The sequence below is a fragment of the Pteropus alecto genome, unplaced genomic scaffold, assembly GCF_000325575.1.
Source record: "Pteropus alecto unplaced genomic scaffold, ASM32557v1 scaffold113, whole genome shotgun sequence".
In the NCBI taxonomy this organism is placed as follows: domain Eukaryota; kingdom Metazoa; phylum Chordata; class Mammalia; order Chiroptera; family Pteropodidae; genus Pteropus; species Pteropus alecto.
Genome location: NW_006433949.1, coordinates 8,418,406 through 8,443,489, shown reverse-complemented (window position 1 = coordinate 8,443,489; position 25,084 = coordinate 8,418,406). Strand labels below are relative to the sequence as shown.

Sequence of the window (25,084 nt, the reverse complement as noted above, 5' to 3'; positions counted from 1 at the left end):
GACAGCATGGTAAGGCCCTGAGGCTGGAGGGGAGGGTGCACATGAGATGAGTCAGGGAGCCAGGCACAGGGTGCAGAGATCATTCACTCATGATGGAAACCACTGGAGGGCTTCGCCCAGGGGAGTAAAGTGATCCGGTTGGCTGAGGTGGAGTTGCAGGATGAGTCACGGCGCAGCGGCAGGGAGACGAGTCCCAGGGAGAGAAGGTGGTGGCAGCGGGGAAGAAAGGCATAGACAGATTTTAAGGGACAGACAGGATTCAGGCGAAGCCCACACACAGCCTAACATGGTCCCCCACCCTCTGTGCCACCCACCCACGCCCCTCCCTTTTCGCCAGCAGAAGTCAGCTCGTTCATCATCACCCCTCCCTCTGTGCTGCCTGCCCTCTGGTTCACGTTGCAGGGTACTGGACAGCTGGCACGTGTGTCCCTTCCCTGGGTGACACAGTCCTCATAAGCTAAGACTGCTTCTTACTCCTCCTTGTCCTTGGAGACAGGGGAGCGCCTTGCACTCAGTAGAAGCTTAAGTTGTACCTGAGAGTGACCACCTGAGGTCTTGAGAAAAGATGCTGGGAGGGCAGCCTACGCCATCCAGGGAGGGTGGGCTTGCATCTCAGTGCTGTACCAGACTATGCCTCTCGGTGGATGGAAGACAAGGGGTCTCCTGCCTCCACGTTGTTACCTGTTGACCACATTTTTATCGTGACTCATTTCACCATAGCCCAAAATAACTGCTGTCTCATGGCCACCAGGACTCGAGGCTCTGGTAGAGTTCGAGGAGAACCAAGCCGCCACAGGGCAGCCTGTCAGCGGGGAAGGGCTCCGGACTGAGGCACTCACCCCGTGGGGCTGCTTCTGACCTTGCTAAGACTGTCCCACACGTGTCACCCAGGGAGCCCCAGAGCTGAAGTGAGCAGAGAGAAAAGGGGTTCAGATGGAAAGAGGTAGGCACGGAGCTGAGTGGGCATCTGACCAAGGGTCTTGAGAGCAAAGAGGCTGGAAGTGCGTGTGGGGTGCTGACGAGTGGAGGCCCTCAGTGGCTGTGACTGGTGGAGGAGAGGTCAGCTGGGAGGGGTGTGGGACCACGAGCTGTTGTCCCTGCCTGCTGCCGTGCCCATCTGTCTAGATCGCGACACCCCAGGCCTGCGCAGCTGTAGGAAGAGGAGCGAGCAGCAGCGCTCCCCACTCAGCCCCGCTGCCCGCATGGCTGGCCGCAGGGCCCCTTTCTGTGCTGTCCCTGCCGTCAGGGGCTCACCGATTCATTAGCTTCATTAATCCAATTCTCCAGTCCAACACGACATCACTTAGGTTTGCAAGAGGAAGAAGTGGGGAGCGCTAACCAGATTGGTCTAGATGTGACCCTGGTCATCCAGCTCCGTCCCCAGATACCTCCCATTGCCCGAGGCCAGCAGCAGTGGGGGTATGGTAGGTCTGAGGGGTGGCTCTGGCTGTCTGGGGCTCTCCTTGGGGTAGGGAGCCTAGGCAGGCGAGCCCTAGTTTCCACATCTGTAAAATGGGAACATTGAGAGGAACCCCGCCACAGCTTCTCTCCCTGATGTGTTCAGGAGGAGCCCCTTAGAGCCACATCTCTGAGATGAACAGAGCTGGACATCTGGGCATCACAGAGGATGAAGCAAGACCCAGTGCCATCAGGGTGGCTGTTAAGGCTGACACAGCCACAGAGTGACATAAGCGAGATACCACCCAGCGCTCCTTCAGTAACAGCACCAGCTTCCCCCCCTCCCCACCCACCCGGAGGCCCATCCCAGCCAGAAGCAGGTCACCAGAAGGGCCTTTCCACTGCCCTGTCCCTCAGGGAGAAAAGGATCCCAACTCCCAGAGGCCCTTCCCCACTGACAAGTAGACGGTGGTGGATGATGTTTGTCAGGCAAGCCAGCCAGGACCAGGCCTGTGTGCCACTGCGGAGGGACAGCTGGGCGGGCTCAAGGATCGGCAGCTTCTTCCTGCCATCGGTCTGTGTTGGTGTGTGAGGCTCTGAGGGTAGAGGCTTCCTCTCGGTTGTCATGGAAATGGCAGCAAGTCTGCTGAGTGTCTGGGTACTAAGCTCAGCAGAGGGAGGGGAGCAGCCACCCCGGGTGGCAACTACTATCACAGACTGAGCATCTCAGCATTGGGAAGGACCTGAGGACTGTCATGGTCCTGAGCCCACGAGCACAGAGGGCAGCTCAGAGGCCTTCTCACCCATCATCTCCCTGCGGGTGGCTGCCCTCTTATTCACACAGGGTTAGGTGATTCCATCCAGGTGCTGGGTGAGCCAAGCACACAGGCCCCGCCCTCCAGGAGACACTTTCCATGAGGGGGCACGATTTCCGTGGGGCGGGTTCGGGGGTGGAGAAACGGATTCTGGGAGGCGACTGCCAAGAGCTGGAGCTGCCTGGGGAGGCCCAGGCTCCCAGTCCCATCCCTGTAGGCGTGAATAGATGACTCAGACTCCTCCACCTGCTCCCTCACTGGGCCTCTGCCGAGAAGGAGCAGCCTGCCGCCTGGCTGCATTGCTTTTGTCTGTCTGCCCATCTCTGTGTTCTGCTTTCGGCCCCCATACACATCATGAGCCCCTTGAGGACAGAGGAGGGTGTATAATGGCCTCCCTCCCAGGCTCAAAAGCAGAGTAGCTGCCACAATCTCCAGGCCCCAGCCAGGCAAGAGAAGCAATCACACAGCGCAGTAGCCAAGGGAGACCAAGGAAATCTCGGGCACTGGGGCAGAGCCCAGCTACTGCCCTGATGTCCATGTGGGATGTGGTGGGGCCCAGAGGACAGGAGGAGGCCATCAGGAGAAGCTTCTTAGAAGAAATAAATGGCAAAGGATGAACCCAGTGCTCAGGACAGCATGAGCATGGTGGTAGTGCCAGCCACACACAGACACCAGATTGCTCCAGGGTCCCCCAGGAACAGTGGTTCAACAGAGGAAGTAATAGGCCTAGGATCACAGTACAGTTAGGCGGCAGATGCAGTCTGGCGCCCCAGCCAGCAGTGCACTTCTGTGCAAATGGTGTCTCTACTCCACCCCACCCCACCCCACCCAGCCGAGGTCCTGACAGCCCTGGTTCCTAACAGTCCCACATCCTCTGGGGTGGGCTATCTGATATCTGAGCTCTCCTGTTTCCAACCAGAGGCCTGCAATCAGGGCACCAGAGAAGCCACAGGATATTGCCTGGTTCCAGGGCCCAGGCTTACATCCTCGGGTGGGTCTAGTCTCACCCATAACACAATGGGACCCTTACCTGGAGCACCCAGGAAACTACAGACATTGCTCCTAGCATTGATGCAGAGCACTGGTTTGGCCAGGACACCAGCGCCCGAGGCTCCCCCTCTTTACCCCGTATCCCCTGGGGTTCACTTCTCCCCTGTGCCATGAAGGAGTACACGCAGCTGCATTTCTGGTTGCCAAGGGGTCTCCTCTCCTGCTCCTCCAGCTGCCACTGTCCCAGGCCCTGCCTGGGAGTCCCTCAGCTTCCTTCCCTCCATGTAAACTAGGTTCCGGTGCCTACCAGGTTGTCTGCCTTTTGACCCATGAGGCAGTAGCAACCTGAAACACTGGAAGTCTAGGGTCCCAGCCAGTCAAAACGCCTCTACAGGATATATGGCCAGCAGTGCAGGGAACATGGTGTGCGGCCAGGAGACCAGATGACCACAGCTAGTAACAACGGCTCCATGACAGCGGATCTGGGGTCAGAAGGAGGTACTGGAGGAAGAGATGGCCAGTCAGCAGGACAGTTGGCCTGGAGCCAGGGTGGAACAGTGTGGTGTGGAAGGCTCCCCTCCTGCATGGATGGGGCGCTTCAGACTGGGCTGGATCCTGGACAAACATGACGCATGTGGGGGTCGGAGGATGCCGAGCACTGAGGGGAGCTCGGTGCAGCTGGAACCTGTGCACAGTGACCAGAGTGGGCGCCTAAGGGAGTCTAGGAAAGTCCGCCAGGGCCAAATCCTGAAGCATAGGGAGGACGTCACATGGGGACCATGGCAAGGACTTAAGAGCGGGGCTGGCTCGTCGGAAAGCAGAGGGGACCGTGGCTGGGTTCTCCAGATCTCCAGCTAGAGAGAGCTGCTCCCTGGGACACCATACTCATGCGGGACACTTCAGTAGAGAGAGAAAATAACATCCTGACAGAAACAGATTCTAACGCCCAGCTTGCTGATCCGATCTGGCCCTTGCTCCTCCCGTGTGAAAGGTCACCCTGACCAGGAAAGCTGTTTGAGACAACTGCCTGGCCACAATTCGTCGCTGTGGCTGTTACTCCTCTGGAAGGAGAGCAGAGCGTCCTAACATTGACTGGCATCTTTGTGACAGCAGCATAGGGCCTTGTGCCGAGATGAGGGTCTGCTGGTTCCAGCATCCTCCTTAGCCCCAGAGCCCAGCCTGCCCCCCGCTTTCGGCAGCACCTTTCCCTCCTCCACTGCCTTCGTGCCCCGGTCCTGCCTGGCCAGGCTTCCAGTGGCCACTGCCTTCCCTAGCCCTCCTTTGGGGACAGCCCCTAAGCCCTTCAGAACACAGCTGGTAGGAGACCTCTACCCTAGCAGTCCCCAACCTTTTTGGCACCAGGGTCCGGTGCTCCTATGAGAATCTAATGCCTGATCTGAGGTGGAGCCGAGATGATGATACCGGTGCTGAGGAGCGGCTGCAAATCCAAATGAAGCTTTGCTCGCTCTCCTGCTGTGCGGCCCAGTTGCTTACACGCCACAGACCGGTACCGGTCCAAGGCCCAGGGGTTGGAAACCCCTGCTCTACCCTGTTCCCAGGAGAGTCCTCTTGCCCTGTCCATAACCTGGTTCTGCCCTTGCTAAACCACATTTACTCAGAGGAGCCTGGTTCATCATGCCCATCCTGCATCCTCACCTCTCCCCCTAATTATCTCCCAGTTAAAAAGGACAGACTTAGGCAGCGGTCCCCAACCTTTTTGGCACCAGGGTCCGGTGCTCCTATGAGAATCTAATGCCTGATCTGAGGTGGAGCCGAGATGATGATACCGGTGCTGAGGAGCGGCTGCAAATCCAAATGAAGCTTTGCTCGCTCTCCTGCTGTGCGGCCCAGTTGCTTACACGCCACAGACCGGTACCGGTCCAAGGCCCAGGGGTTGGAAACCCCTGCTCTACCCTGTTCCCAGGAGAGTCCTCTTGCCCTGTACCCCTCGGCCTGAGGGAAAACACAGACCAAGATCTTGCACCTCTCAGCTCTCTTGGGACAAGCTGGGACCAAAAAGGGAAATGAACTCTAGAAGGATGAGGACCTGCGGTGGACTGGCTGGCTGGGGAGCCCAGGGCTGCAAGCCTGTGGTCCAAGCCCAGCCTGGACTCTTCCCCTTGGAGCCCCAGGGCCAGGGGCACCCTGAGAGCAGCCTCCGCCTGTGTCCCATGGCCACCCGACAGAGCCACTTGAGCACTCCCAGACCTCCCTAGACTTCTCTGCAGCTTTGTAGTGAAGAGAAACACACACATCTCTCTGGTCAACTTGTCCCTCACTTCTCTGGGGACAAAGCATAAGCTGTTTCCCTGAGTGACCGATGCCATCCTTGAAGTAGTTTTACTCTGGTGGCACAACCCCATTGTCACATGGTTCCATAGCTACAGACACATCCAAGAGCCCCGCCCCCAGCCATGCACCTACCAGGACCTTGGGGCATGATGGGGGGCCCACTTGCCCTCCCTGCTAGAGAATTCAGGATATCCAGGCCCAGACTACCTCTTGTCAGGGCTCAGGATGGGCTAGGAAGGTCGCAAGACACCCCCTGCCCACCAGGCCCAGAGCACAGGGCTCTAGGACACACCTGCCCCGACCAGTGATGGAGAGGGGGAGGGGCAGCCAGCAAGCACCACACTGAGGATGAACACCAGACTGCGGACCAGGGTGTGCCACTTACTGTATCAGCAGTGGCCCTGTGCCCCCCATGAGCTACACCCTGCCAGATGACAGGCAGCCACCACCGTAGTGCCCCAAGCCTTCTACCACAAAAGGAGCCCAGAGGGGCCAGAGGCTTGGCTGTCATTTCGTGAAAGGTGCCAGCTTGACATCCAGCCTCATATGAAACCTCCTTGGAGCCTGGTACTCCATTCCCCGGGCAGGCCTGGTGGCTCTGCTGTGGGATGGGCAGCCATGGGGCTGGCTTGATCCCTGGTGAATGGAATTCATTCATGTCCACAGCCCAGCCTCTCAGCAATACTTGAATGTGAAAAGCTGAATTCATGGTTCCCATGAGCAAACAACAGGCAGACTGAGTTTTCCAGACTAACAGAACTGAGAACTCATCCTAGAGATGAGGAAACTGAGTTCCAGGGCCAGACAAGAGTGTCCCCAGCCCCGACTGAGTCCTCTCTTCCACCCCTTCCTGCATGCCTACACTGCAGCTCCAAACCTTTGCTGGTCGTCACCCCCAACGCTTTCCCTCACCCTCCCTCTTCCTTTCAGAGCTCTCCCCACCACAAGGGGAGAGCTCTGAAATGCCCCCTGCTCCAGGAAGCCTCCCATATTATCTGAGTCATACCCATGATGGCTGCCAACGGCAGCTGGTGCCTAAGCTTTCCACACACGTCACGTTTTAGTCCTCACGTACCACGTGAAGGAAGTATGCTTAATGGACCCCATTTTACAGGCGGGGAAACCCAGGCTCAGAACAGCTGAGAGCTGACACAAAGCAGACCCTAGCCAACTGCTCCACGTCTGCCATCGCAGCTCCTTCATTTCATCCTGCCCAGGACAGGATGGGGCCATCAGCTCACTTCTCCATCTCCCTTATGCCTAGAACAGCATCTTGTGTAGAAAGGCACCTGGAGAATGTCTGCCCCAGCAAGCAAGGACGAGATGAGGGACTCGGTGGTGAATGAGTAGCAAGGTGCCAGTGCGTTTCCAGGTCACCCAGGGTTCAGGCCAGTCCTGGGAAGAGCTGAAACTGGCATCACCTGAATTCTGTTTGAGATCTAAGCCTTATGATGCCTGGTTAGGCTAGCTGGCCTTGCCCTGTGCTGTGACTACAGAGAGCCCTGTGGAGTGGGGACCTGGTAGTGAGCGAGTGGACAGGATGGGTCAGTGCAGAGTCTTCCCCAGCCACACACCCTTTCACACACCACCACCTCCTCCCTGGCATATTTTCCATCAGTCCATGGTGGGTCCCCACCTGGCCACCCCATATGACAAGGGTCTAATGAGTGGTGCATTCAGCATGAGTCAGCATTTCCGTATGGCTGCCCAAAACCAGAGTGACCTTGGAAGGTAGGGAGGTGCTGATCCCACCACCTTTGGATTGTGAGTTCGCACAAGAGATGAGGCTTTCAGGAATGGAACAGAATGGATCAGTGTCTAGGAGGACTGCCTTTGGTATGGAAACCAGGGCAACCTGGAGTGTACCCGCCCAGGCCTCCTGGATGGGACTGTCAGAGTGGGAGGAGGCTCCAGCCCCCAAAGGAAGCAGAAAGCAGTGTCTTTGTGGGTAGGTGACCAAGTAGCTCGTGCAGCCTGCCCCTTCCTGGGAAGGCAGTGAGGTCGGCCATGGACCTGCATTAGGCTTGGCGTACCTGGACAGGTACAGCCCAACATGCCTGTGGTTCCACCCATCCTGCAGCCAGATGGGGACCCAAAGCCCCATCACTAATGATGAAAACAGCAAGTGCAAGTTTTTGTGTGCTTTCTCCATCAAAATCACACCCCTTTGTGAGGCTGGTGTCACTACCCTCTCCTGAGGGGCCGAGGCGCCAAGGGTCCGGCCTGTGAGACACTGAGGAGGTACGAGAACGGAGTCAGGGGAAGTGGGGGCTAGTCTGTGGGGGGAGGGAGACAAGAACACCCAGATCACAAAGGGCTGGCACGCCCCTTCTGAAGAGTTCAGATTTTGTCCCCAGGAGCTCGGCCAAGAAACGGGGGGAGGGAGAAGGTTCCAGAGCATGCCCATGGCCTGGTCCCTGGTCCCTGGTCCTCAGAGGTGGTCAGTGAGTCGCCACATACAAGACCTGGGTCCTAACAGCACCCTGTGGTAGCCCGTGAGGAGAGCAGGAAGGATGCTGCCCTCTGGTGGCATGTGTCAGGAAGACCGTGGTGGATTGAGTGTCAGAACCTGGGGCTCCATTTCCCCTGCCCACCTACCCACGTGGCTCTAAAAGCAGGCCCCAGCCCCAGTCTACCCTAGAGGCCTGATAAATTGCAAATATGCTGCACATGGGACCCTACACTCTCACAGACTGGAGGCAAGGCGCATGAGGCTTGAGGAACTTGCTCAGAGGTTTGGGAAAGGAGGAAAGATAGCCTGTGAGGACGGAGGGCTGGAATGAGCCCCCAGGAGGCAGATTTGGAAAGACTCAAGGCAGGCTGGCATCCTGGAGGTCGTTAGCCTCCCTTAGGCAGGCTAGTGAGCTCTCGAACCATCAGTCAGGAGGCTGATATGCCAGAAGAGGCCGTAGAAGAAATGTTTGGGCGGACCCCTTTGCCTTTTGGGGGACCTGAGCTCCTCACTTGTGAAGAGTGGAGGCTAGACTTGGATGTCCATGGTTGGATCCAACACCGGGTCTCTGGGAACCAGCTATCGCCCACCCAGCCAGGATGCAGGAAACCAGAGGCAGCCCTCCAGTGATGATGCAGCTCACAGTATGATCCGTTAAGGATGCAGGAAACCAGAGGCAGCCCTCCAGTGATGCAGCTCACAGTATGATCCGTTCAGTCAGGGAAATGATAACATGCTCGGCCTGGTACCCGGGGCTATCCTGTGCCCCACAAACAGCAAGGGAAACCTACCGGGAGGAGGCAGGCCTAACGGCAAGTGGCAGACGGTTCAGAACCAGTAGGTGCTGACACCGTGAATTACAGGCAGCAAGCGGGGAATGCCCAGGGCAGCATCGGACCTCCAGGCTGAGCAGCCACAGGAGCCTCTCAGAGGAACCAGGTGGACTGGGACCCATGACCAGCATGAGGTGTCACCGGTCCCCCCTGAGCTTGGCGAGTGCTGACTGAACTCCAGTCTGCAAAGTCCAGCCCTCTCCATCCCCCTGCAGCTGGGCGGCCGAATCCCACAGCAGCTCTGTGCTGGGGGTGGAGGGAGGCAGGTTTTCCACTGAGAGGTGAGAGGAGACGAGAGATGCCCCAGTGCCAAGGCAAGGGGCCATGAGTGGCATGGGAGAGCGCCCACTGGGGCGGCAGCAGCCGCCGTGAGGCAAGGCCCAGCAGATCCAGCTCTCTCATCAGCACCTTCATTCCTCCTCACGACCGTCCTGGCACTGAGTACCACGACCGTCCCCATTCACAGATGAGGAAACTGAGATCCACAGAGGAGAGACACAACTTGTCCAAGGCACGGTGAGCACTGGCGGTGAGAGCGAACCCCAGGCCTCTGCCCCCAAACCCCGTGCTCACGACCAGGGGAGAGCCTTCGTGGAGGATCAGGACCAAGGGGCCAAGGCCTCCTTGCTAACCTCACCTCAGCCCACCCTACTCCCTAGCATCCCCAGACTGTTCCAGGAGCTGGTCTGGACCAGGCCATCACAGGTGCTGTTCCATGGCAGCCATGGTGAAGGCCTCTGCCATTGAGTTCAGCATTGAGCAGAGACTTGACTCACAGGCCAGCAAGCTGGAAGCCCCTTATGGACAGGTCATCAGGTGCAGCTACGGCCCAAGCAGGCAACACCCACACACCACCGTGGGGGGACGTCTATTCGGTGGTGTTGAGTATATTTGGACCTATCCAAGCAAAAGTTGCCTCTTTTGCAAATGGCCGGTGACCCTGTACCACCCTGGGGACTGCGCCCAGCCACCCAACTGCCTTCGTGTGTGTGGTACGCTTTGTTACAAATCACTGGTTTCTCACTGTTAAGCAGTAAGGTTCCCACCATTGCACAGGTTCCTGAAAGGGATCGTCTGCTCCATGTTTTTAAATAAGTGAGCAGCCACAGGAGCCTCTCAGAGGAACCAGGTGGACTGGGACCCATGACCAGCATGAGGTGTCACCGGTCCCCCCTGAGCTTGGCGAGTGCTGACTGAACTCCAGTCTGCAAAGTCCAGCCCTCTCCATCCCCCTGCAGCTGGGCGGCCGAATCCCACAGCAGCTCTGTGCTGGGGGTGGAGGGAGGCAGGTTTTCCACTGAGAGGTGAGAGGAGACGAGAGATGCCCCAGTGCCAAGGCAAGGGGCCATGAGTGGCATGGGAGAGCGCCCACTGGGGCGGCAGCAGCCGCCGTGAGGCAAGGCCCAGCAGATCCAGCTCTCTCATCAGCACCTTCATTCCTCCTCACGACAGTCCTGGCACTGAGTACCACGACCATCCCCATTCACAGATGAGGAAACTGAGATCCAGAGAGGAGAGAAACAACTTGTCCAAGGCACGGTGAGCACTGGCGGTGAGAGCGAACCCCAGGCCTCTGCCCCCAAACCCCGTGCTCACGACCAGGGGAGAGCCTTCGTGGAGGATCAGGACCAAGGGGCCAAGGCCTCCTTGCTAACCTCACCTCAGCCCACCCTACTCCCTAGCATCCCCAGACTGTTCCAGGAGCTGGTCTGGACCAGGCCATCACAGGTGCTGTTCCATGGCAGCCATGGTGAAGGCCTCTGCCATTGAGTTCAGCATTGAGCAGAGACTTGACTCACAGGCCAGCAAGCTAGAAGCCCCTTATGGACAGGTCATCAGGTGCCGCCACGGCCCAAGCAGGCAACACCCACACACCACCGTGGGGGGACGTCTATTCGGTGGTGTTGAGTATATTTGGACCTATCCAAGCAAAAGTTGCCTCTTTTGCAAATGGCCGGTGACCCTGTACCACCCTGGGGACTGCGCCCAGCCACCCAACTGCCTTCGTGTGTGTGGTACGCTTTGTTACAAATCACTGGTTTCTCACTGTTAAGCAGTAAGGTTCCCACCATTGCACAGGTTCCTGAAAGGGATCGTCTGCTCCATGTTATTTATATAAGTGAATGTGCAGACAAACTCCAGACTCCTAGAAGGTGCCATCTCCCTGGAGAGAGCTGGGTGGGCATCAGAACCCTGGCTGGCTCACAGGCATCTGCCAGTGGGTACATGTCCTCCTGGGAGAAGCATCCACAGCCTCTGCTCTGTTGGCAGCTGGAGAGGCAACGCCAGGATGGCTTCTTGCTGGAAGGGAACGTGTGGTTGCTGGAAACACGGGCTCTCAACTGAACCCTGGGAGTCGGCCGTCCAGGCCTCTGTCTCTGTCTCCCTGTGTGTGGAGTGGGTGGCCTCCTACCTTGCAGCATGGCCTTGGGTGGCAGAGGTGGCTCCTCTGATTCTGGGTCTGAGGAGAGGATGTTCGTGTTGGGCTGATGGAAGTAGTGGGAGGACAAGGAGGTGACACGCTGCAACGACTCCAGAGCTCCCCTCGGCTGCCCTCAACACGGGACCCCATAGGACCACACAAGGATGATGCCTAACCCTGTCTTACCACCTTCAGGGCCCCCAGCAGCAGCTCTGACCCATGACACCAGTGGGCAGAATCAGGAGAACTGTGGCAGGGTAGAACTTCACCCAAGCCAGGGAGGGGTCGGAGAGAAGGATTATGAGGCCACAGCTGGCACCCAGGCCGGGCACACCCACCCAAGGGTCAGAATGTGCCAGGGGAGGCCCTATGGAGAGGCTGGGACTTTATCCTGGTGCAGGGGGCACAGCCAGATGTGTGCCACAGGAAGATGAGTGGGGGCGCCAGGCCAGGAGGAGAAGTCAGGGTAGCCCAGGAAGAAGGAGCTCTGAGTGAGGCGGTGGAGGGTGAGCAGAACATGTAGAGGTGGGAGGAGAGGAGAGCCTGTCGGCCATGCTGCCACTGCCTGGGTGTGGGGTGCGGGGAGACCCCGGAGGCCGGCGGGACAGCGCCAGCTCCCAGGGCTCGCTCTCCCGTACTCACACCAGTGTGCGCGTCACATGGTTTCCAGAGTAACAGCCCGAAATAGCACGCTCCTTTTTTAATGATTTGTGATCTGAGGTGTCAGGATGTTGCTCTGCCCACCTGGCAGCGTTCAGGCTGGAGGAGCACACACGCTGCAGTGACAGTGACACCATGGACACCGCGTCACGGGGCCAGAGGGCTCTGCACCTCCACCACCTGGCAAGGCCCTTGGGGACAGGGCATCTATCTATACAGATGGAGGTTTTGTGGTTATTCTTTGATGCCCGTCATCTCCCAGGCACCTAAAGGATGGCCAAAGTGGTTCTTCATGGTTTGTCCCAAGGAAGAGAAGGAACTGGGAAACCTGAGCCCCCAAATGCCAGCAAAACCAGAGGAGCCCCAAGAGTGGGTGAGAACCCGAGAGGAGGGTGATGTCAGGCCCTCCTGAGGCTGCACAGCTACAGCAGTCCTATGAGCGAGTTCGAGGGTGGCCCAGGATGCGGCTGCCCTCCCAGCTACCTCAGGAGGACCATGCCCGAGTTCGAGGGACTTCCAGCTAAGGGACGTGAGGCTCAGAGAGATGTCCAAAAAGTCTGCCGAGGGGCATCCGCGGGGCAGAGGGCTCTCAGTGTGTCAGTACTCACGAGGGCTGGTCAGTGGGGTCTGAAGTCGGGTCTGGGGTGTGTGTTGAGCAGGAGGAGGGCGAGTCAGCTGTGTGGGCTGGAGGGACCACTCCACTCAGGACGCGGTAGCCAAGCCATTCTGCATACACAGACCCTGCAGAGGACCCTGCGTGACCCCTGGCTTGCATGCATGCGCTGTCTGTGGCAGGGGGGCCTCCTGCCCCTCTGCTTCGTAGACTCCACCCAAGTAGGGTGGGGCTGGGCACAAGAACCACCCAGCTCTTACCCCGAGTGACCCGGCAGGGCTCAGGGAGACAGGCTCTGGCCTCCTACCGGATATCTGTGCTGGGACCCTGACCATGGCCTGCCCCCTCTACCTGGCCCCAACTCTCAACTTGCCTACCCACTCTTGAACCCAGCTCCATACCTGGCCACTGGCCTGCTGGGTCCCGCCTGCCAGTGACCAGGCCATCCCCCTCTCAGCCTTGGGGGGAAACCCTCTGCTTATTTTCTGGGGCTCCATCGCCTGACATAAGTGCTGAGACCTGTCACTGACCCTCAGGGCATGCTCAGTAAGTATTTGCTCAGTGAATTAATACATGCTAATGGCCACATCTGTTATTTATCTGATGTGAAATTTGGGGTTAGACGCACAGCCCGTGATTATGACATCATTCCTATGAGAAATGACAGTTCCGTTAGTCTTTACGATGTGTCTTCCAGGAAACCATTAAAGCTAATTACTCCCGAGTAGAACGTGACGATCCTAGTCCACCACTTAGCTCTCGCATTTGGGAACATGTGCGGCTCCTCCAGACACTGATGGGAACAGGGCTCCTACACCCTGTTTCTCTCTGCAGAAAAGCCCCATGCCACCGATACCTAAGACTCCCCACTTTTTAGAGCTTCTGTTATTCCCAAGCTGGTCCTAAAGAAGGTGCGACATTGGTTTTGGAAAACATGATCTGCCATGTGGCGCGTGGGGTCTCAGGGCACCTTCTTTGTGCTCAGGGGGCAATGATGGTGCCTCTAGGCACCCTCCCCACGCTCAGCCTGATTCCCTCTTAGCTCTGACATGTCAGGCCTGTGCCTCGGACAACTCAGGGTCTCTAGGAGAGCAGCGTTTCAGTGTGGCATCCTTCCAGGCACCCCCACCCTAGGGCGACCTCCCTTGGGCCCTACAGCACTGCCCGTCCACCTGAAGGTGCAGTGAGCCTGGAGCTCTGGGCTGTGGGACTTGGAGCACATTTCCTGCCTCTCTGAGCCTCAGTTTCTTCATCTGTACAATGGGAACAGGAAGGTGTGACCATCGGACAAGGCAGTGTCCACACCACCAGCACCCACTGCAGTCATCGTCGTCATTATCCCGTCTGCGGTATAATCTGGTCAATAAAGTCCTAAGTCCGAAGACTCAGATCTAAACGAAACTGGTTCCAGGCTTTGTTTGGACGTTCGGCTTATTCATTTTATCTTCTTATTCATTTTATCTTAAAATGAATAAGCAGCTCCCACCGGCAGTAGAAGTTCCTTTTTTGTGGTTAGAGGTGACACTTCTGTGTGGAAACAGTGGGTTTAGGAGTTGACAAACGCGCTGTTCCCTAAAAGCCCACAGTCACTGCGGCGTGTTTAAGGTCCTCAGAAAGAGGGGTGGTAAAGAAGGGCTGGGTGCCACGCTCTGTGGTCACTGCACCTCCTGGGCCACTGTCCTCGAGTTCTCCGCACAAGGCAGTGGAGCCACAAGATGTGACTTCGAGTGAGCCCGAAGCCCAGCAGGGACAGAGGGACCTGAGCCTTCCCCAGCTCTGAACCAGAGCCTTTGGTTGGGAAGCACAGGCCAGCCTCTCACAGGCTCCAGCTGAGGTCTAGTGGTACCACATGTGGCCGGAGCTGACTATCGGGCAGAAGGCTGGACGCACGTTGAGGGAGACTTGATGTCGGCATCTCCCTTTGGAGACTTGAACTTGTACATGCAGCTGGGGCGGGCTAGGCCCTCGGGGTGTGAGGTCGGATCTAGATGCCCCAGTCCATGGGGCTGAGGGAGGCCAGGCTGCAGCCCCAGAGCCACATGTTGTCACCACTGGTGCCCAGAGGAGGAGCCGATGGGGTAGGAGAGCCTCTTACAAACACATGCCAGGCTCTCGGGGGGCCGAGGGAAGTGCCGGCCTCTCCAGGGGGCTCCAGAGCCTGTGGGAGGCAGTGAAGACAGCTGACCCGGCCGAGGAAGGACTTCCCAGCAGAGGGGTGCTTTGTGGGGGCCGGCACCGGGCTGGGCAACCCGGCCGGGGGGCTTCCTCCCAGCGGGCTTCAGGCCGAGGGTCTTGCCTTGCGGCACGCTCTGACTAACGCCGGCGCCCCTCCCCGCAGAGCCGGATGGCGGAGAGCCTGCGCCTCTTCGACTCCATCTGCAACAACAACTGGTTCATCAACACCTCGCTCATCCTCTTTCTCAACAAGAAGGACCTGCTGGCGGAGAAGATCCGACGCATCCCGCTCACCGTCTGCTTCCCCGAGTACAAGGGCCAGAACACCTATGAGGAGGCCGCCGTCTACATCCAGCGGCAGTTCGAGGACCTGAACCGCAACAAGGAGACCAAGGAGATCTATTCCCACTTCACCTGCGCCACCGACACCAGTAACATCCAGTTTGTCTTTGACGCGGTGACAGACGTCATCATACAGAACAATCTCAAATACATCGGCCTTTGCTGAGGGTCCGGGCCAACCTGTTTGCCTGCAGCAAAACCCCCAGGGTGTCACACCCCAACCCCACTCGTGCTAAGGAGACCCGGCCCAGGGGCAGAAAACAGAGGGCCTGACGAATGTCCCCCAGCCCGTCTGCCTCCTTGGCCCCCACGATTCTGCAAACATACATATATATGGATAGATTGCTAGGTAGGTAGACAACATGCACACGCACACACAGTCTGGAGACAGCCAAGTTCCCCAAAGTGTTGAGGTCTCTCGAAGACTTGAGGAGCTGTCACCAAGTTCCCTACAAACCCTTCCAGCCCCTTCACTTTGCCTTCCCGAGTCGGCCCCGCTCTGCATGGGGGCCTGAGTGGGACTATGGGGGGCGGTGGCCAGGCCACGTGGAGCCTAGCTCTGCCCGAGCCGAGGACTAGGGACCTTGACACTGACCAGGAGGGAGGACCAGCAAGGGTCTCTGCTGGACCTTCCCTGCTGGACACGCCCACCTCTGGCCTACTCGGTACCACGTTCTTCGTTCTGGAACCAGGGTGCGAGGCCAGATGACAGCACTAACCAGACCTCCAGCCACTCACAGCTTTTTAAACAGCTTCAAAATATGCAGCAAAAATCCACACAATAACATGAGTGGCACGATTTGTTTCCAACTAGGCCAGCTGGGTTCCAGCTTTTCTTCTACTCGTCTGATGTTTTATAAATCAAACCTGGTTTTTCTTCTCTGACATCATTTTTTTTTTTTTTTTTGGCCAAACCTCGTGGTGTTTCGCAGAATAACAAATACAGACACTTTCAGATGCAGTTGAGTATTCTTTTTTAAAATGCAGATTTTCAAAACCTATTTTTTTTCAGGTGGTCCTTTTTGTGTCTGGCTTGCTGAGTGTAACAGTTGTTCTCTGGATGAGTCTGTCCCTTGCTCCCGAGCGACGCCGGGGTGACAGCCGCCCTGCGGCCGCCTCTCGGGGCAGCGTTGTACATACGCCTGTGCAGCGTCCTCTCGTCACCGGTGCGGTTTCTGCTTTGTTTTTATTTCAGAAAATAAATGTGATGTATTTAAAGAAGGTTCTTCGCCTAGGAGCGAATGAACAATAGCTAAATGTCTTGGTATTTAAAGAGTAAATTATCCGTGGCTTTGCAAGTAGAGGAAGGGGAAGGGGAGAGGTGGGGGGGGCCCCCTGCATACCGTGCTCCTGAAATGGGCTGAGAGCGGCTGCAACTCCTATGAAGGCTCAGCCGGTGTTGTAGCCTGAGGGAGGCCCTGCTGGGACCCCAAGTTCTGGCCCTTCCTGCTCCAGGGCCTGTGGCGCCTGCCACTGGGAAAAGACCTTGGCTGAGGACCGCGTGTAAATACCCACCCCCGCCGCCGAGAGGGAAGGCACCGTCGGAGCCCTTGCCAAATCTCCTTCTCTCTCTGCCTTTGTTCGGTACCCGTGTGTCCAAGATCGGTGCGCAGAATCACAGCCGAGGACTTTAAGAGATGTACAGAGGGAAGAGGAGTTGGTATGGTATGAAAGTCAAAGATTGTCTACTTTAAGAAAATAAAATATGCTGAATGAGCCAAGCCTTGTCCCAGCGTGCTGTGTGCATGCAGGGCTGATGTCTGGGGGACGGGGGGCGGGGCGGGGGGCAGCTGGGGACACCTTCCACACTGAGGTTCCTTTCTCTGCCACGCCCCCCACACACATATAGGTAAAATCATCCTGAAATGAACATCAGGAACAACCTCAAGAGAGAAGAAAAAAAAAAAAAAACAGTGCAGAAGAGAGGAGTCATGCTAGGCCACGCGTCCGGAGGGGCTGAGGTTTAGGAGTGATGATGGCTCTTGCCCCTCCTGCTGTCCCTGAGACCCTGCCCGGACTTTGCTGTCACCCAGACCCCTCAAACCCTAAAGACACCTCTGCCAGGGTCAGAGTGGTCCCCGCAGAGCAGAAGAGGTCCCCGGAGAGCCTGGAGGGTACCAATGACCCCCAAAGGTGCCCTAAGGGTGTGGGGAAGAGGAGCCCCCACTGGCCTACCATTTGCTAGCCAGTCAGAGGCATCTCCGTGTGGTGGAAAGCACTAAAGAGAAGTCAAAGACGTTCACCCTGCATCAGGCTCCTTCCAAATTATTTTATTTAACACACCACCAAGGCAGGTTCTCATTTTACAGATGAGGAAAGGGGCCCACGGTCAAGGTCAGGAAGCAGTAGAGACATTCTTCCCTGGAGGAACAGTGGGGGCTGGTGCCCCCCCCCCGGAGACCTGGGTCTTCTCCCCGCTCCGCCAGACTGCTCTGCATCTGGACGGAAGGGGCAGGAGCCCGTGGGGAACGCAGAGCCACCCTGTGCCTCTTCCGCGACTTAGGACCCACACGAAGCCCTAGGCGAGGACTGGCAGGAAGACGCGCACACACACGCGTACACGCACAGATCCTCGGCACGCAGACACACAGCGAACCGGGCACTCCCCTTCTCCACCCAAACCCACGTGGGGATTCCCTTCACACCTCCCCACGTCACCAAACGGCGAAAACCCAAAGGGCCTTTCGTATGAGAAGAAATAATGTGCGACTTATAACCATTGAGACTTATTTGGCGCTCTTGATGCCAACTGTGAAAAGAGCAGTCATCTCACTGTGAGCATCTTTAACCTAAAAATACACAGCTAGAGGGAAAAGGGAGGGGCCTGCCCGGGCCGGTGCTCCCCCCGGCTCCCGCTCTCCACGCAGCCTATCAGAATCCATTCTTCCTGTCAGGAGCTTGCCACAGAGTCCCCTTCCCCATCCTCACAGTCCAAGCTCCCTCGGTCTGGTCCCTCAAGGCCAAGATCCCAGAGCATTGGAAGTCCCCTCCCTCCTGCACTGCACCTCCGGCGAGGTGGGAAGGGGTGTCGTCTGGCCCACCTCCTTCCTCCACTGTGCCAGAACAGTGCCCAGCATGGGGAAGGCACCAGCTGAGCTCAAGGGCCAGGAGGGAAATGAGCTCGGGAACCAGCAGAGGGGACCGTGAGAGGAGGCTGGAGTTGGTGGGGGACCATCGAAGGGGAGAGGCACTTCCCTGGTCACCGGAGCTGGTCGAGCCCCGCGCTCTGCAGATGACCAACCCCTCCCAGGTCCCACCATGAGGGCCCAGCTCCCTCTCCCAGGACGCGATGAGGAGTGTGGGCTTTGGGGGAGCCATCCTCCCCCACAGCCCATGCAGCTCCCCGAGATGATTCAGTGGGGGAGCTTTACTGCCACAAGAGCCTCGGTTCCCCTCTGTGATGGCTCCCGCACGCTGGGCCCCTCCCACGCCCGGAAAGCCAAAATTACTGATTCTGTTTTGCAGAGACCCTGAGAAGAGATGACTCCCTAGCATCGCACAGGGTATAAAGGGTGACCAGACAGGGCCTGGGTCCCCAGGGACTGTGCTCCATCCAGCCACACTCTCTGGCCACACGAGGTCCTGGCCATTGAGGATATAATGGGCACGGGATGTGAGTCCAGTTGGCACAGCGGCAAATGCTGGGTCCTAGGCAAGGTGCCAGCTGGTTCTGCCCAGCGCATGTCTCGAAAGGACTCGACCCCTTTGGTAATTCCATGTGTAACGGGCTGTCCCAAACCACCTGGGAATGTTATGAAAACCTGTGGAGAAGGCTGAAGGGGGCCGCCTGCCCCGAGAGAAAACGGACTGGCGCCGGGACTGTGGCCAGGTTTGACGGGGTTAGATAGGGGAGGGCTTTCTCAGCTGGGACTCGGGTCGGCAGCGTCACCATTGGTGGGCATCATCCTTTGCTAAGTCCAGGAAGGGAGCAAATGCCTATCAAAAGACGGTTATGCTGAGGACGCACCCAGAGCCCTGGTGGCCCCAGGCCTGAAGCCAATGAGAAGGGTAGTCAGCCCTGCCCCTCCACCCTGAGCGTCAGGGCTGGGGCGGAGGGCGGGGGGGGGGTGGAATGCGGAGGCTGCTCTGGGTCACCTCGCCAGGTGGAATTGTGCACTGCAGAATGGGACCAGCACCCTGTTTTGCCTCCCGAGCGACCACTCCGCCTGGACTTGTGCTGCCACCATGGCTTCAGCTCTCCCGATTTCGCTCCAGCCCAGATGGTACACGACTCCAGGGATGTCCTCCTGTGCCTCAGGACTAGCAGGATCAGACCTGCGCCCAGCCATCTCCCTCTTTCTGAGGCTGGTCTTCTCGGGATGGGGAGGGGCAGCTGCCTCCACCCCCACCACATCCCCAAGCCCAGGCTGAACACAAGGGTCTCTGCAACGTGCTGTGGCTAAAGCCAGTGGCTCAGAGTGTGGCTCATAGGCCAGACTCCCAAGTGTGCCAGTCAGGGACCGAGGGGGCCTGGCCCACAGAGAGGGGGCCTGGCCCACAGCTAGTGGGGCTGGTAAGGGGACACTTCCGGGGACTCCAGGCTATTCAGCTGCACTCCAGAAGTGAGGAAGAATCCTCAATTTCAGCATTGGAGCTGAACACCTAGCCACAAAATAAGACCCATTCCACACGAGGTTAGCAGAAGCAGGGGAAGAGACGCACTTCCTCCAGAATCACAGGCAGGCGCTCGGGGTCCAGCTGAGGAAGAGCCTGAGCTGGCAACCTCTGTGTGGCATTTGCCTCTGCCATTCTGGTTTCTCCTGCCTGACAAGAGCACAGCAGAGCCCTGTCAGGCCGTTATCAGTCCTGTGGCTCCCCCTGGTGGTGACTCAGGGAAACAACACAGCAAGCCAGACCCTACCAAGTGCAAAGATTCAAAGGGACAATCTCTGTTCACCCCAGATACCCCAACACATTTGTCAAACAAATGAGGGAATGAGTGAGTGAGTGAGTGAGCGAGTGAGTATTGCAGCAAGAAAATAACTAAGAGTCTTTAAAAATATGGCATAAAACCTGCTTAACAACCCACATTTGTTGAGTGCCAGGCACATGCCAAGTGCTCCACCAAGTGCAGAAGGTGCCTGCCAGTGTGGCCATGGATAGAAAACTCATACTAACAACCGCAGTACAAGAGCCAGTTGAGCCCCAAGTGCAGACTGTCTCAGCCAAACAACACAGACGCCCATGCTACCTGTTGCTACCCATGCTCACTGATGAAACTCAGGCTCTGACAGGCTTTGCTCCTGCCTAGAGACACGCTGGTAAGACTGGAGCCACTGAACCAGGTGCCCTCACCCCACCCAGACCCCTACACAGAGACCCAGTGAGAACAACCTCAAGGACACAGCCACACTGGCCAACCCAGAATCCATAGCTCTCAGAGCACCCCACCACCACCACCAGATGGACTGCCAAAGGCACCCACCACACTGCATATCTCCCTTCCTTCCTCCAGCTAGTCACCCTCACCCCCACCCTGCCCACTGCCACATGTCCCTCACCAGAGTGTCCCCGGCTTCCCTTCTGGGCACATCACCATGAGCAGCACCCAGGAAATCCTATGATAAAAGCCAAGCCTCACCACCTGGGCCCCCGGATACCTCAACACATTTGATGAGGCCTGTCAGAACCACAGCCCCCCTGCCCCTCGAGATGCACCCAGAGCTTGTAGATTCCAGGAAATGTTGCAGGAAGGAGATAGAGGGGGTGGGACCTGTCCACCAAACCCCAGATTACCACAGAGCTTTTGTAATTAAGACAACGTTGACCTGGCAAGGGCTCGACAAGAAGACCAGTTCCAGGGACCTTCACAAGCTAAATGTGAGAAGCAAAACTCTTACTCTTTTAGAAGAAAATATGGCAGATTTTCTTCATGAGCTCTTATACAGCACCAAATTCTCTTAAACAGCAACCCCACCACCCTGCAAAACACACACAAACACACACACAAACACACACACACAGACACACACACACACAGAGAAAAGATTGATGAAACTGACTACATTCAAATGAAAAACCAGCTAAACCGATGAGTAAACAAATACACAGCGAAAAGCCACACAACCAGCCCAGGAAATATTTCCAGTGCGTGTAACCAGCAAAGGGTTGGAACCCAGGACAAATGAAACACTCCCTTAAATCAATAAGAAATAGAAAAAACAACTCAGCAGAATGGGCTCCGATTCCCAGGAGGAGACCAGGGTGGCGCCAGGCAGAGGAAAGATGCCCCCCTCTCCCGGTCACAGGGGACAGCGAAGCCACACAACAGTGACTCGGTGTAGCACATCATCAGGTTGCTGGCGAGGATGCAGCTGGCTGGGTCGGGAAGCAAGTGCAATATCAGGAAGCTGAGGTTTGCATCCTCCGTGCCCCGCGACGCCCTCCTCCAGGGGAGGCCCTGGAGGGACTCCAGGAAAACACTCAGAGGAAACAGCCGACACGTCTGTCAGCCCGACAGGGTGAGTATATTGCACGTTAAGTATAAATCCAAACATCGAAGGACATGCCGCAGTTACCATAATGAAATAGAGCCCACGACATGACATAGATAAATCGCAGAATTATAACGTTACATTTTTTAAGTAGCGAAGACATACATACAGCAAGGTCCATTTACATAGAGTTTGAAAACATGCAAGGAAAGATCTATATCCAATTACATCTCTGGTAAAATATAGACATGTGCTGGAGGTATAGTCACCGAATTATTTGTGGCTCCTGGGAGGGCAGGAGAAAGGGTGCGAGTGGAGGAGGTTCGTGGGGCTCTTGGACTATACTATTACCTTTGAACAAGAATCTCAAGCATATATGAAATACGGTAGAATATTAAGGTTTAGCAAAGCTGGGTGATGGTACCAGATGTTCATTATCATCATCTCTCTACTTTTCTGAATGCTTTAAAGGTTTCCAATGAGGGAAGTACTGGTCCTTCACAGCGACACCCCGTTACCCCAGTGTCTCTCAACCAGAGCCAAACAGGAGAATCGGCCAAAGTCCATTTAAGGAAGATGTGTGTAGGGCCCCACTCTTAGAGCCCCAGAGAAGATTCTGCCAGCCAGGGATAGGGCGGTCTTTTTCAAAGACCACCAGAGGGTTCTGCTGTACAGCCTAGCATGCTCCCCCACATCCAGCACCCCCCTGCCAGGCCTCCACTCCTTTTGACCTGCCTCTCTTTACCTGATCCCATCGTCATTTCTCTCGGGGACCTTAATTTGGGGAGTGCTCACTCCTGGCCCTGAATGTTTATGGCGCGCTTGGTGGGGTGGGGGGTACTGTGCTACATGCTTGGTGAGCATCTTTTTACTTGACTCTCGTTTCGGGCCTCAAGGCAGCTACTATCAGCCTCACTTTATTTGTTTTATTTTTTTAGGGGAGGCAACCCTTGGTTGACCTCACAGATTGCAAGGACCTTATCAGCTTACAATCCCTTATTTTTTTATTTTTTATGCCTGGTCTTCCTAGGTGGTTTCCCATCCAAGTACTGACCAGGCCCGACCCTGCTTAGCTTTCGAGATCAGAAGGGATCGGGCTTGTTCAGAGTAGCATGGCCGTAGACTCAGCCTCACTTTAGAGATGATCAAATAGCCTGTCTAGAGACACTCAGGGAATGAGGGGCAGGGCAGAGAGAACCCAGGTCTGTCTGACTCCTGGGCCACAAAGTCTGTCTGTCTGTAAGCATCCCTTTTAAGGCCTGATACCATGGTTCTTTGAATGAGCTTCTTATTTAAAATGCTCATTGCCTCACATGACAGGGAGGATGTCAATCTGACACAAATCTCAGCCCTCTAGCTGCTGCCAGCTGGTGGCTATTACCCTAGACTCCACATCTAATTGGGGCAGGGTGGGAGGAACACGTCGAGACAGGGTGTAGATTGGCCTTTGGGTCAGGCCTTTTTAATCCTTAAAAACATGCTATGGTACTTCACAAAAGACATTTACAGGATTACAATCACCAGGGAAATATAAATTAAAACCAAAATGAGACACTACCAAAATAGCTCAAATAAAATACCAGGAAAGATCAAGTGTGACTGAGGATAGTACCTGGAACTCTCACCCACTACTGGGGGGCGGGGGGAGTGTAAATTGGTGTAACTATTTTTCAAAACCATTTATAGTACCTTCTAACAGAACATAAACTTATCCTATGCCCAGCAATTCTCCTAGGTATATCTCAAAAGAAATGTATACGATGTCCAAAGACATTTGTAAGAATGTTTAAAGTGGCTCTGTTCTTGGTAGAAATGATTCAAATGCCCATCAGCAACAATGGATAATAAACTATATTACCTAGTGGATAGGTAAACTGTGGTATACTCATATGAATACCACACTCCAGTACAAATCGGTAAAAATCAGTAACACATAACATACGTGGATTTCAGAGACAAAATGTTAAGCAGAAGAAGCTAGAAACAAAATATGACAAACTGTATGTTTCCACTTACATGAAATTTTAAAAGAGGCATAAACTAATCTACGATCTTATAAATCAAAAATACTGTTTACCTGTGGATGATGTGTAGTAACTGGTATGGTCGGTGCGTGTGAGAAGCTTCTGGAGAGCTGGCAATACTGTACATATGTCTAGATCTGGGTAGTAATTCTGCGGCATATTTGCTTAGTACTACTTAATCAAATGTTCATGTATGATTTATGTGTTTTTAATATGTCTGTTACACCTTAATTAAAGTATGACTTTTTTAAAATATGCCCTAGACTCTGATCTGCACTGTGGCACATGCTCGACCCGGAGAAGAGACCAATGGGCCGCCCAAGCGCCCACTGCAAGCCTACCTGAAGGCACCTGGGCCAGGTGCTTGAATACCACGTGCAGATTCTTCCGGCAGGCTTTCTCGGGATCATCCAGCAGGAAGGACAGGGAAAAGATGATGTCATGCTCCAAAAAGCCTTCTCTGGGGGAGAGAAGTCGAATTCAGACCCAACTAAGACCAAACTCAGAGAGAATCCAGGAAGAACTAAGAAGGGGCCAGTTGCCCACCCTCACCCCCACCTGGAATCTGAACCCGTGCTGGCTGGTGCAGATCACATCCCTCTGGCTTCCTGAGAGAAGACGAAGGCCAGAGGTGGATCCCACGTTTTGGAATCTCTCTAGGACTCCGACTCGGGTTCTTTGTGCCCAGGCTCCTTCCTTTCACTCCTCAGAGCCTCAGTCCTATTGTCTGCAAAATGGGGATGAGGTGGCAGAGGCTCATAACTGACCTCCCCTGAACTGACAGCTGAGCTGACCAGCTCTCTCCACTGGCCCAGCACTGATGCTCCAGGACAGGGCACTGCTCACTGCCCCTCCCTCTTCTCCCAGCTGAGTTGCCAGCTTGCCAGTAGCCAGCTGCTTGCCTCCAAACCTACGCATGCCTATTAGTTAGTTCTTATAATCATATAAGTTAATTAAATATTAGGTAAGCCAATTAGAAGAGAGAAGTTTGTTTTTTTTAATTTCCTTATGAACACCAAGTCGAATGCTTCAGGAAGACTCAAAAGTGAGTCTCTAAAAATCAGCGAGATGATTATAAAAGGCTCCAGAAGGTTTTTGTGTGCAGATTAGCTCATTAATGTCTGAGTTCTTGCTATACATTATATAAACCAAAGCTGCAAATTAGATGATGTTACAGGTTACAGGTGTGGTTTAAGCAAAAACGATGACGGGAAACACCAACCAGTGGACCCATTTCCAAGAAAAGGCCTGGCTGGCACATGGGGATTAATGAATGACTAATCATTTCTGTTTTGGGGTAAAATTCACTGTTTAAGAATCATATGATCATATCAATAGATGCAGAAAAAAACCTTTGACAAGATACAGCACCAATTTATGATCAAAACACTTAACAAAATTGGTATAGAAGGAAAGTACCTTAATTTAATAAAGACCACATATGACAAGTCTTCAGCCAACATTATACTTAAAGGTGAAAAACTAAAAACTTTCCCTCTAAGATCAGGAACAAGGCAAGGCTGTCCACTATTGCCACTGTTATTCAATATAACATTGGAGGTCCTAGCGAGTGCAATTAGGCAAGAGAAAGATATAAAAGGCATCCAAATAGGAAACGAAGAAGTCAAACTGTC

General features: G+C 55.4%; 2 protein-coding genes across 2 annotated transcripts in view; one reads left to right on the top strand and one right to left on the bottom strand.

The window, feature by feature from the left end:
- GNAZ (G protein subunit alpha z) overlaps positions 1-16,713 on the top strand; it is a 32,238-nt gene extending 15,525 nt beyond the window's left edge. The window contains exon 2 of the mRNA XM_015586840.2: positions 14,814-16,713. Within this exon, the coding sequence (XP_015442326.1) occupies positions 14,814-15,158 (345 nt within the window). The 3' untranslated portion in view covers positions 15,159-16,713. The remainder of the gene's footprint in view (positions 1-14,813) is intronic.
- RSPH14 (radial spoke head 14 homolog) overlaps positions 1-25,084 on the bottom strand; it is a 79,265-nt gene that overhangs the window by 48,361 nt on the left and 5,820 nt on the right. Inside the window, exon 3 of the mRNA XM_006908694.1 lies at positions 23,792-23,910. Coding sequence (XP_006908756.1) covers positions 23,792-23,910 — 119 coding nt within the window. The remainder of the gene's footprint in view (positions 1-23,791; positions 23,911-25,084) is intronic.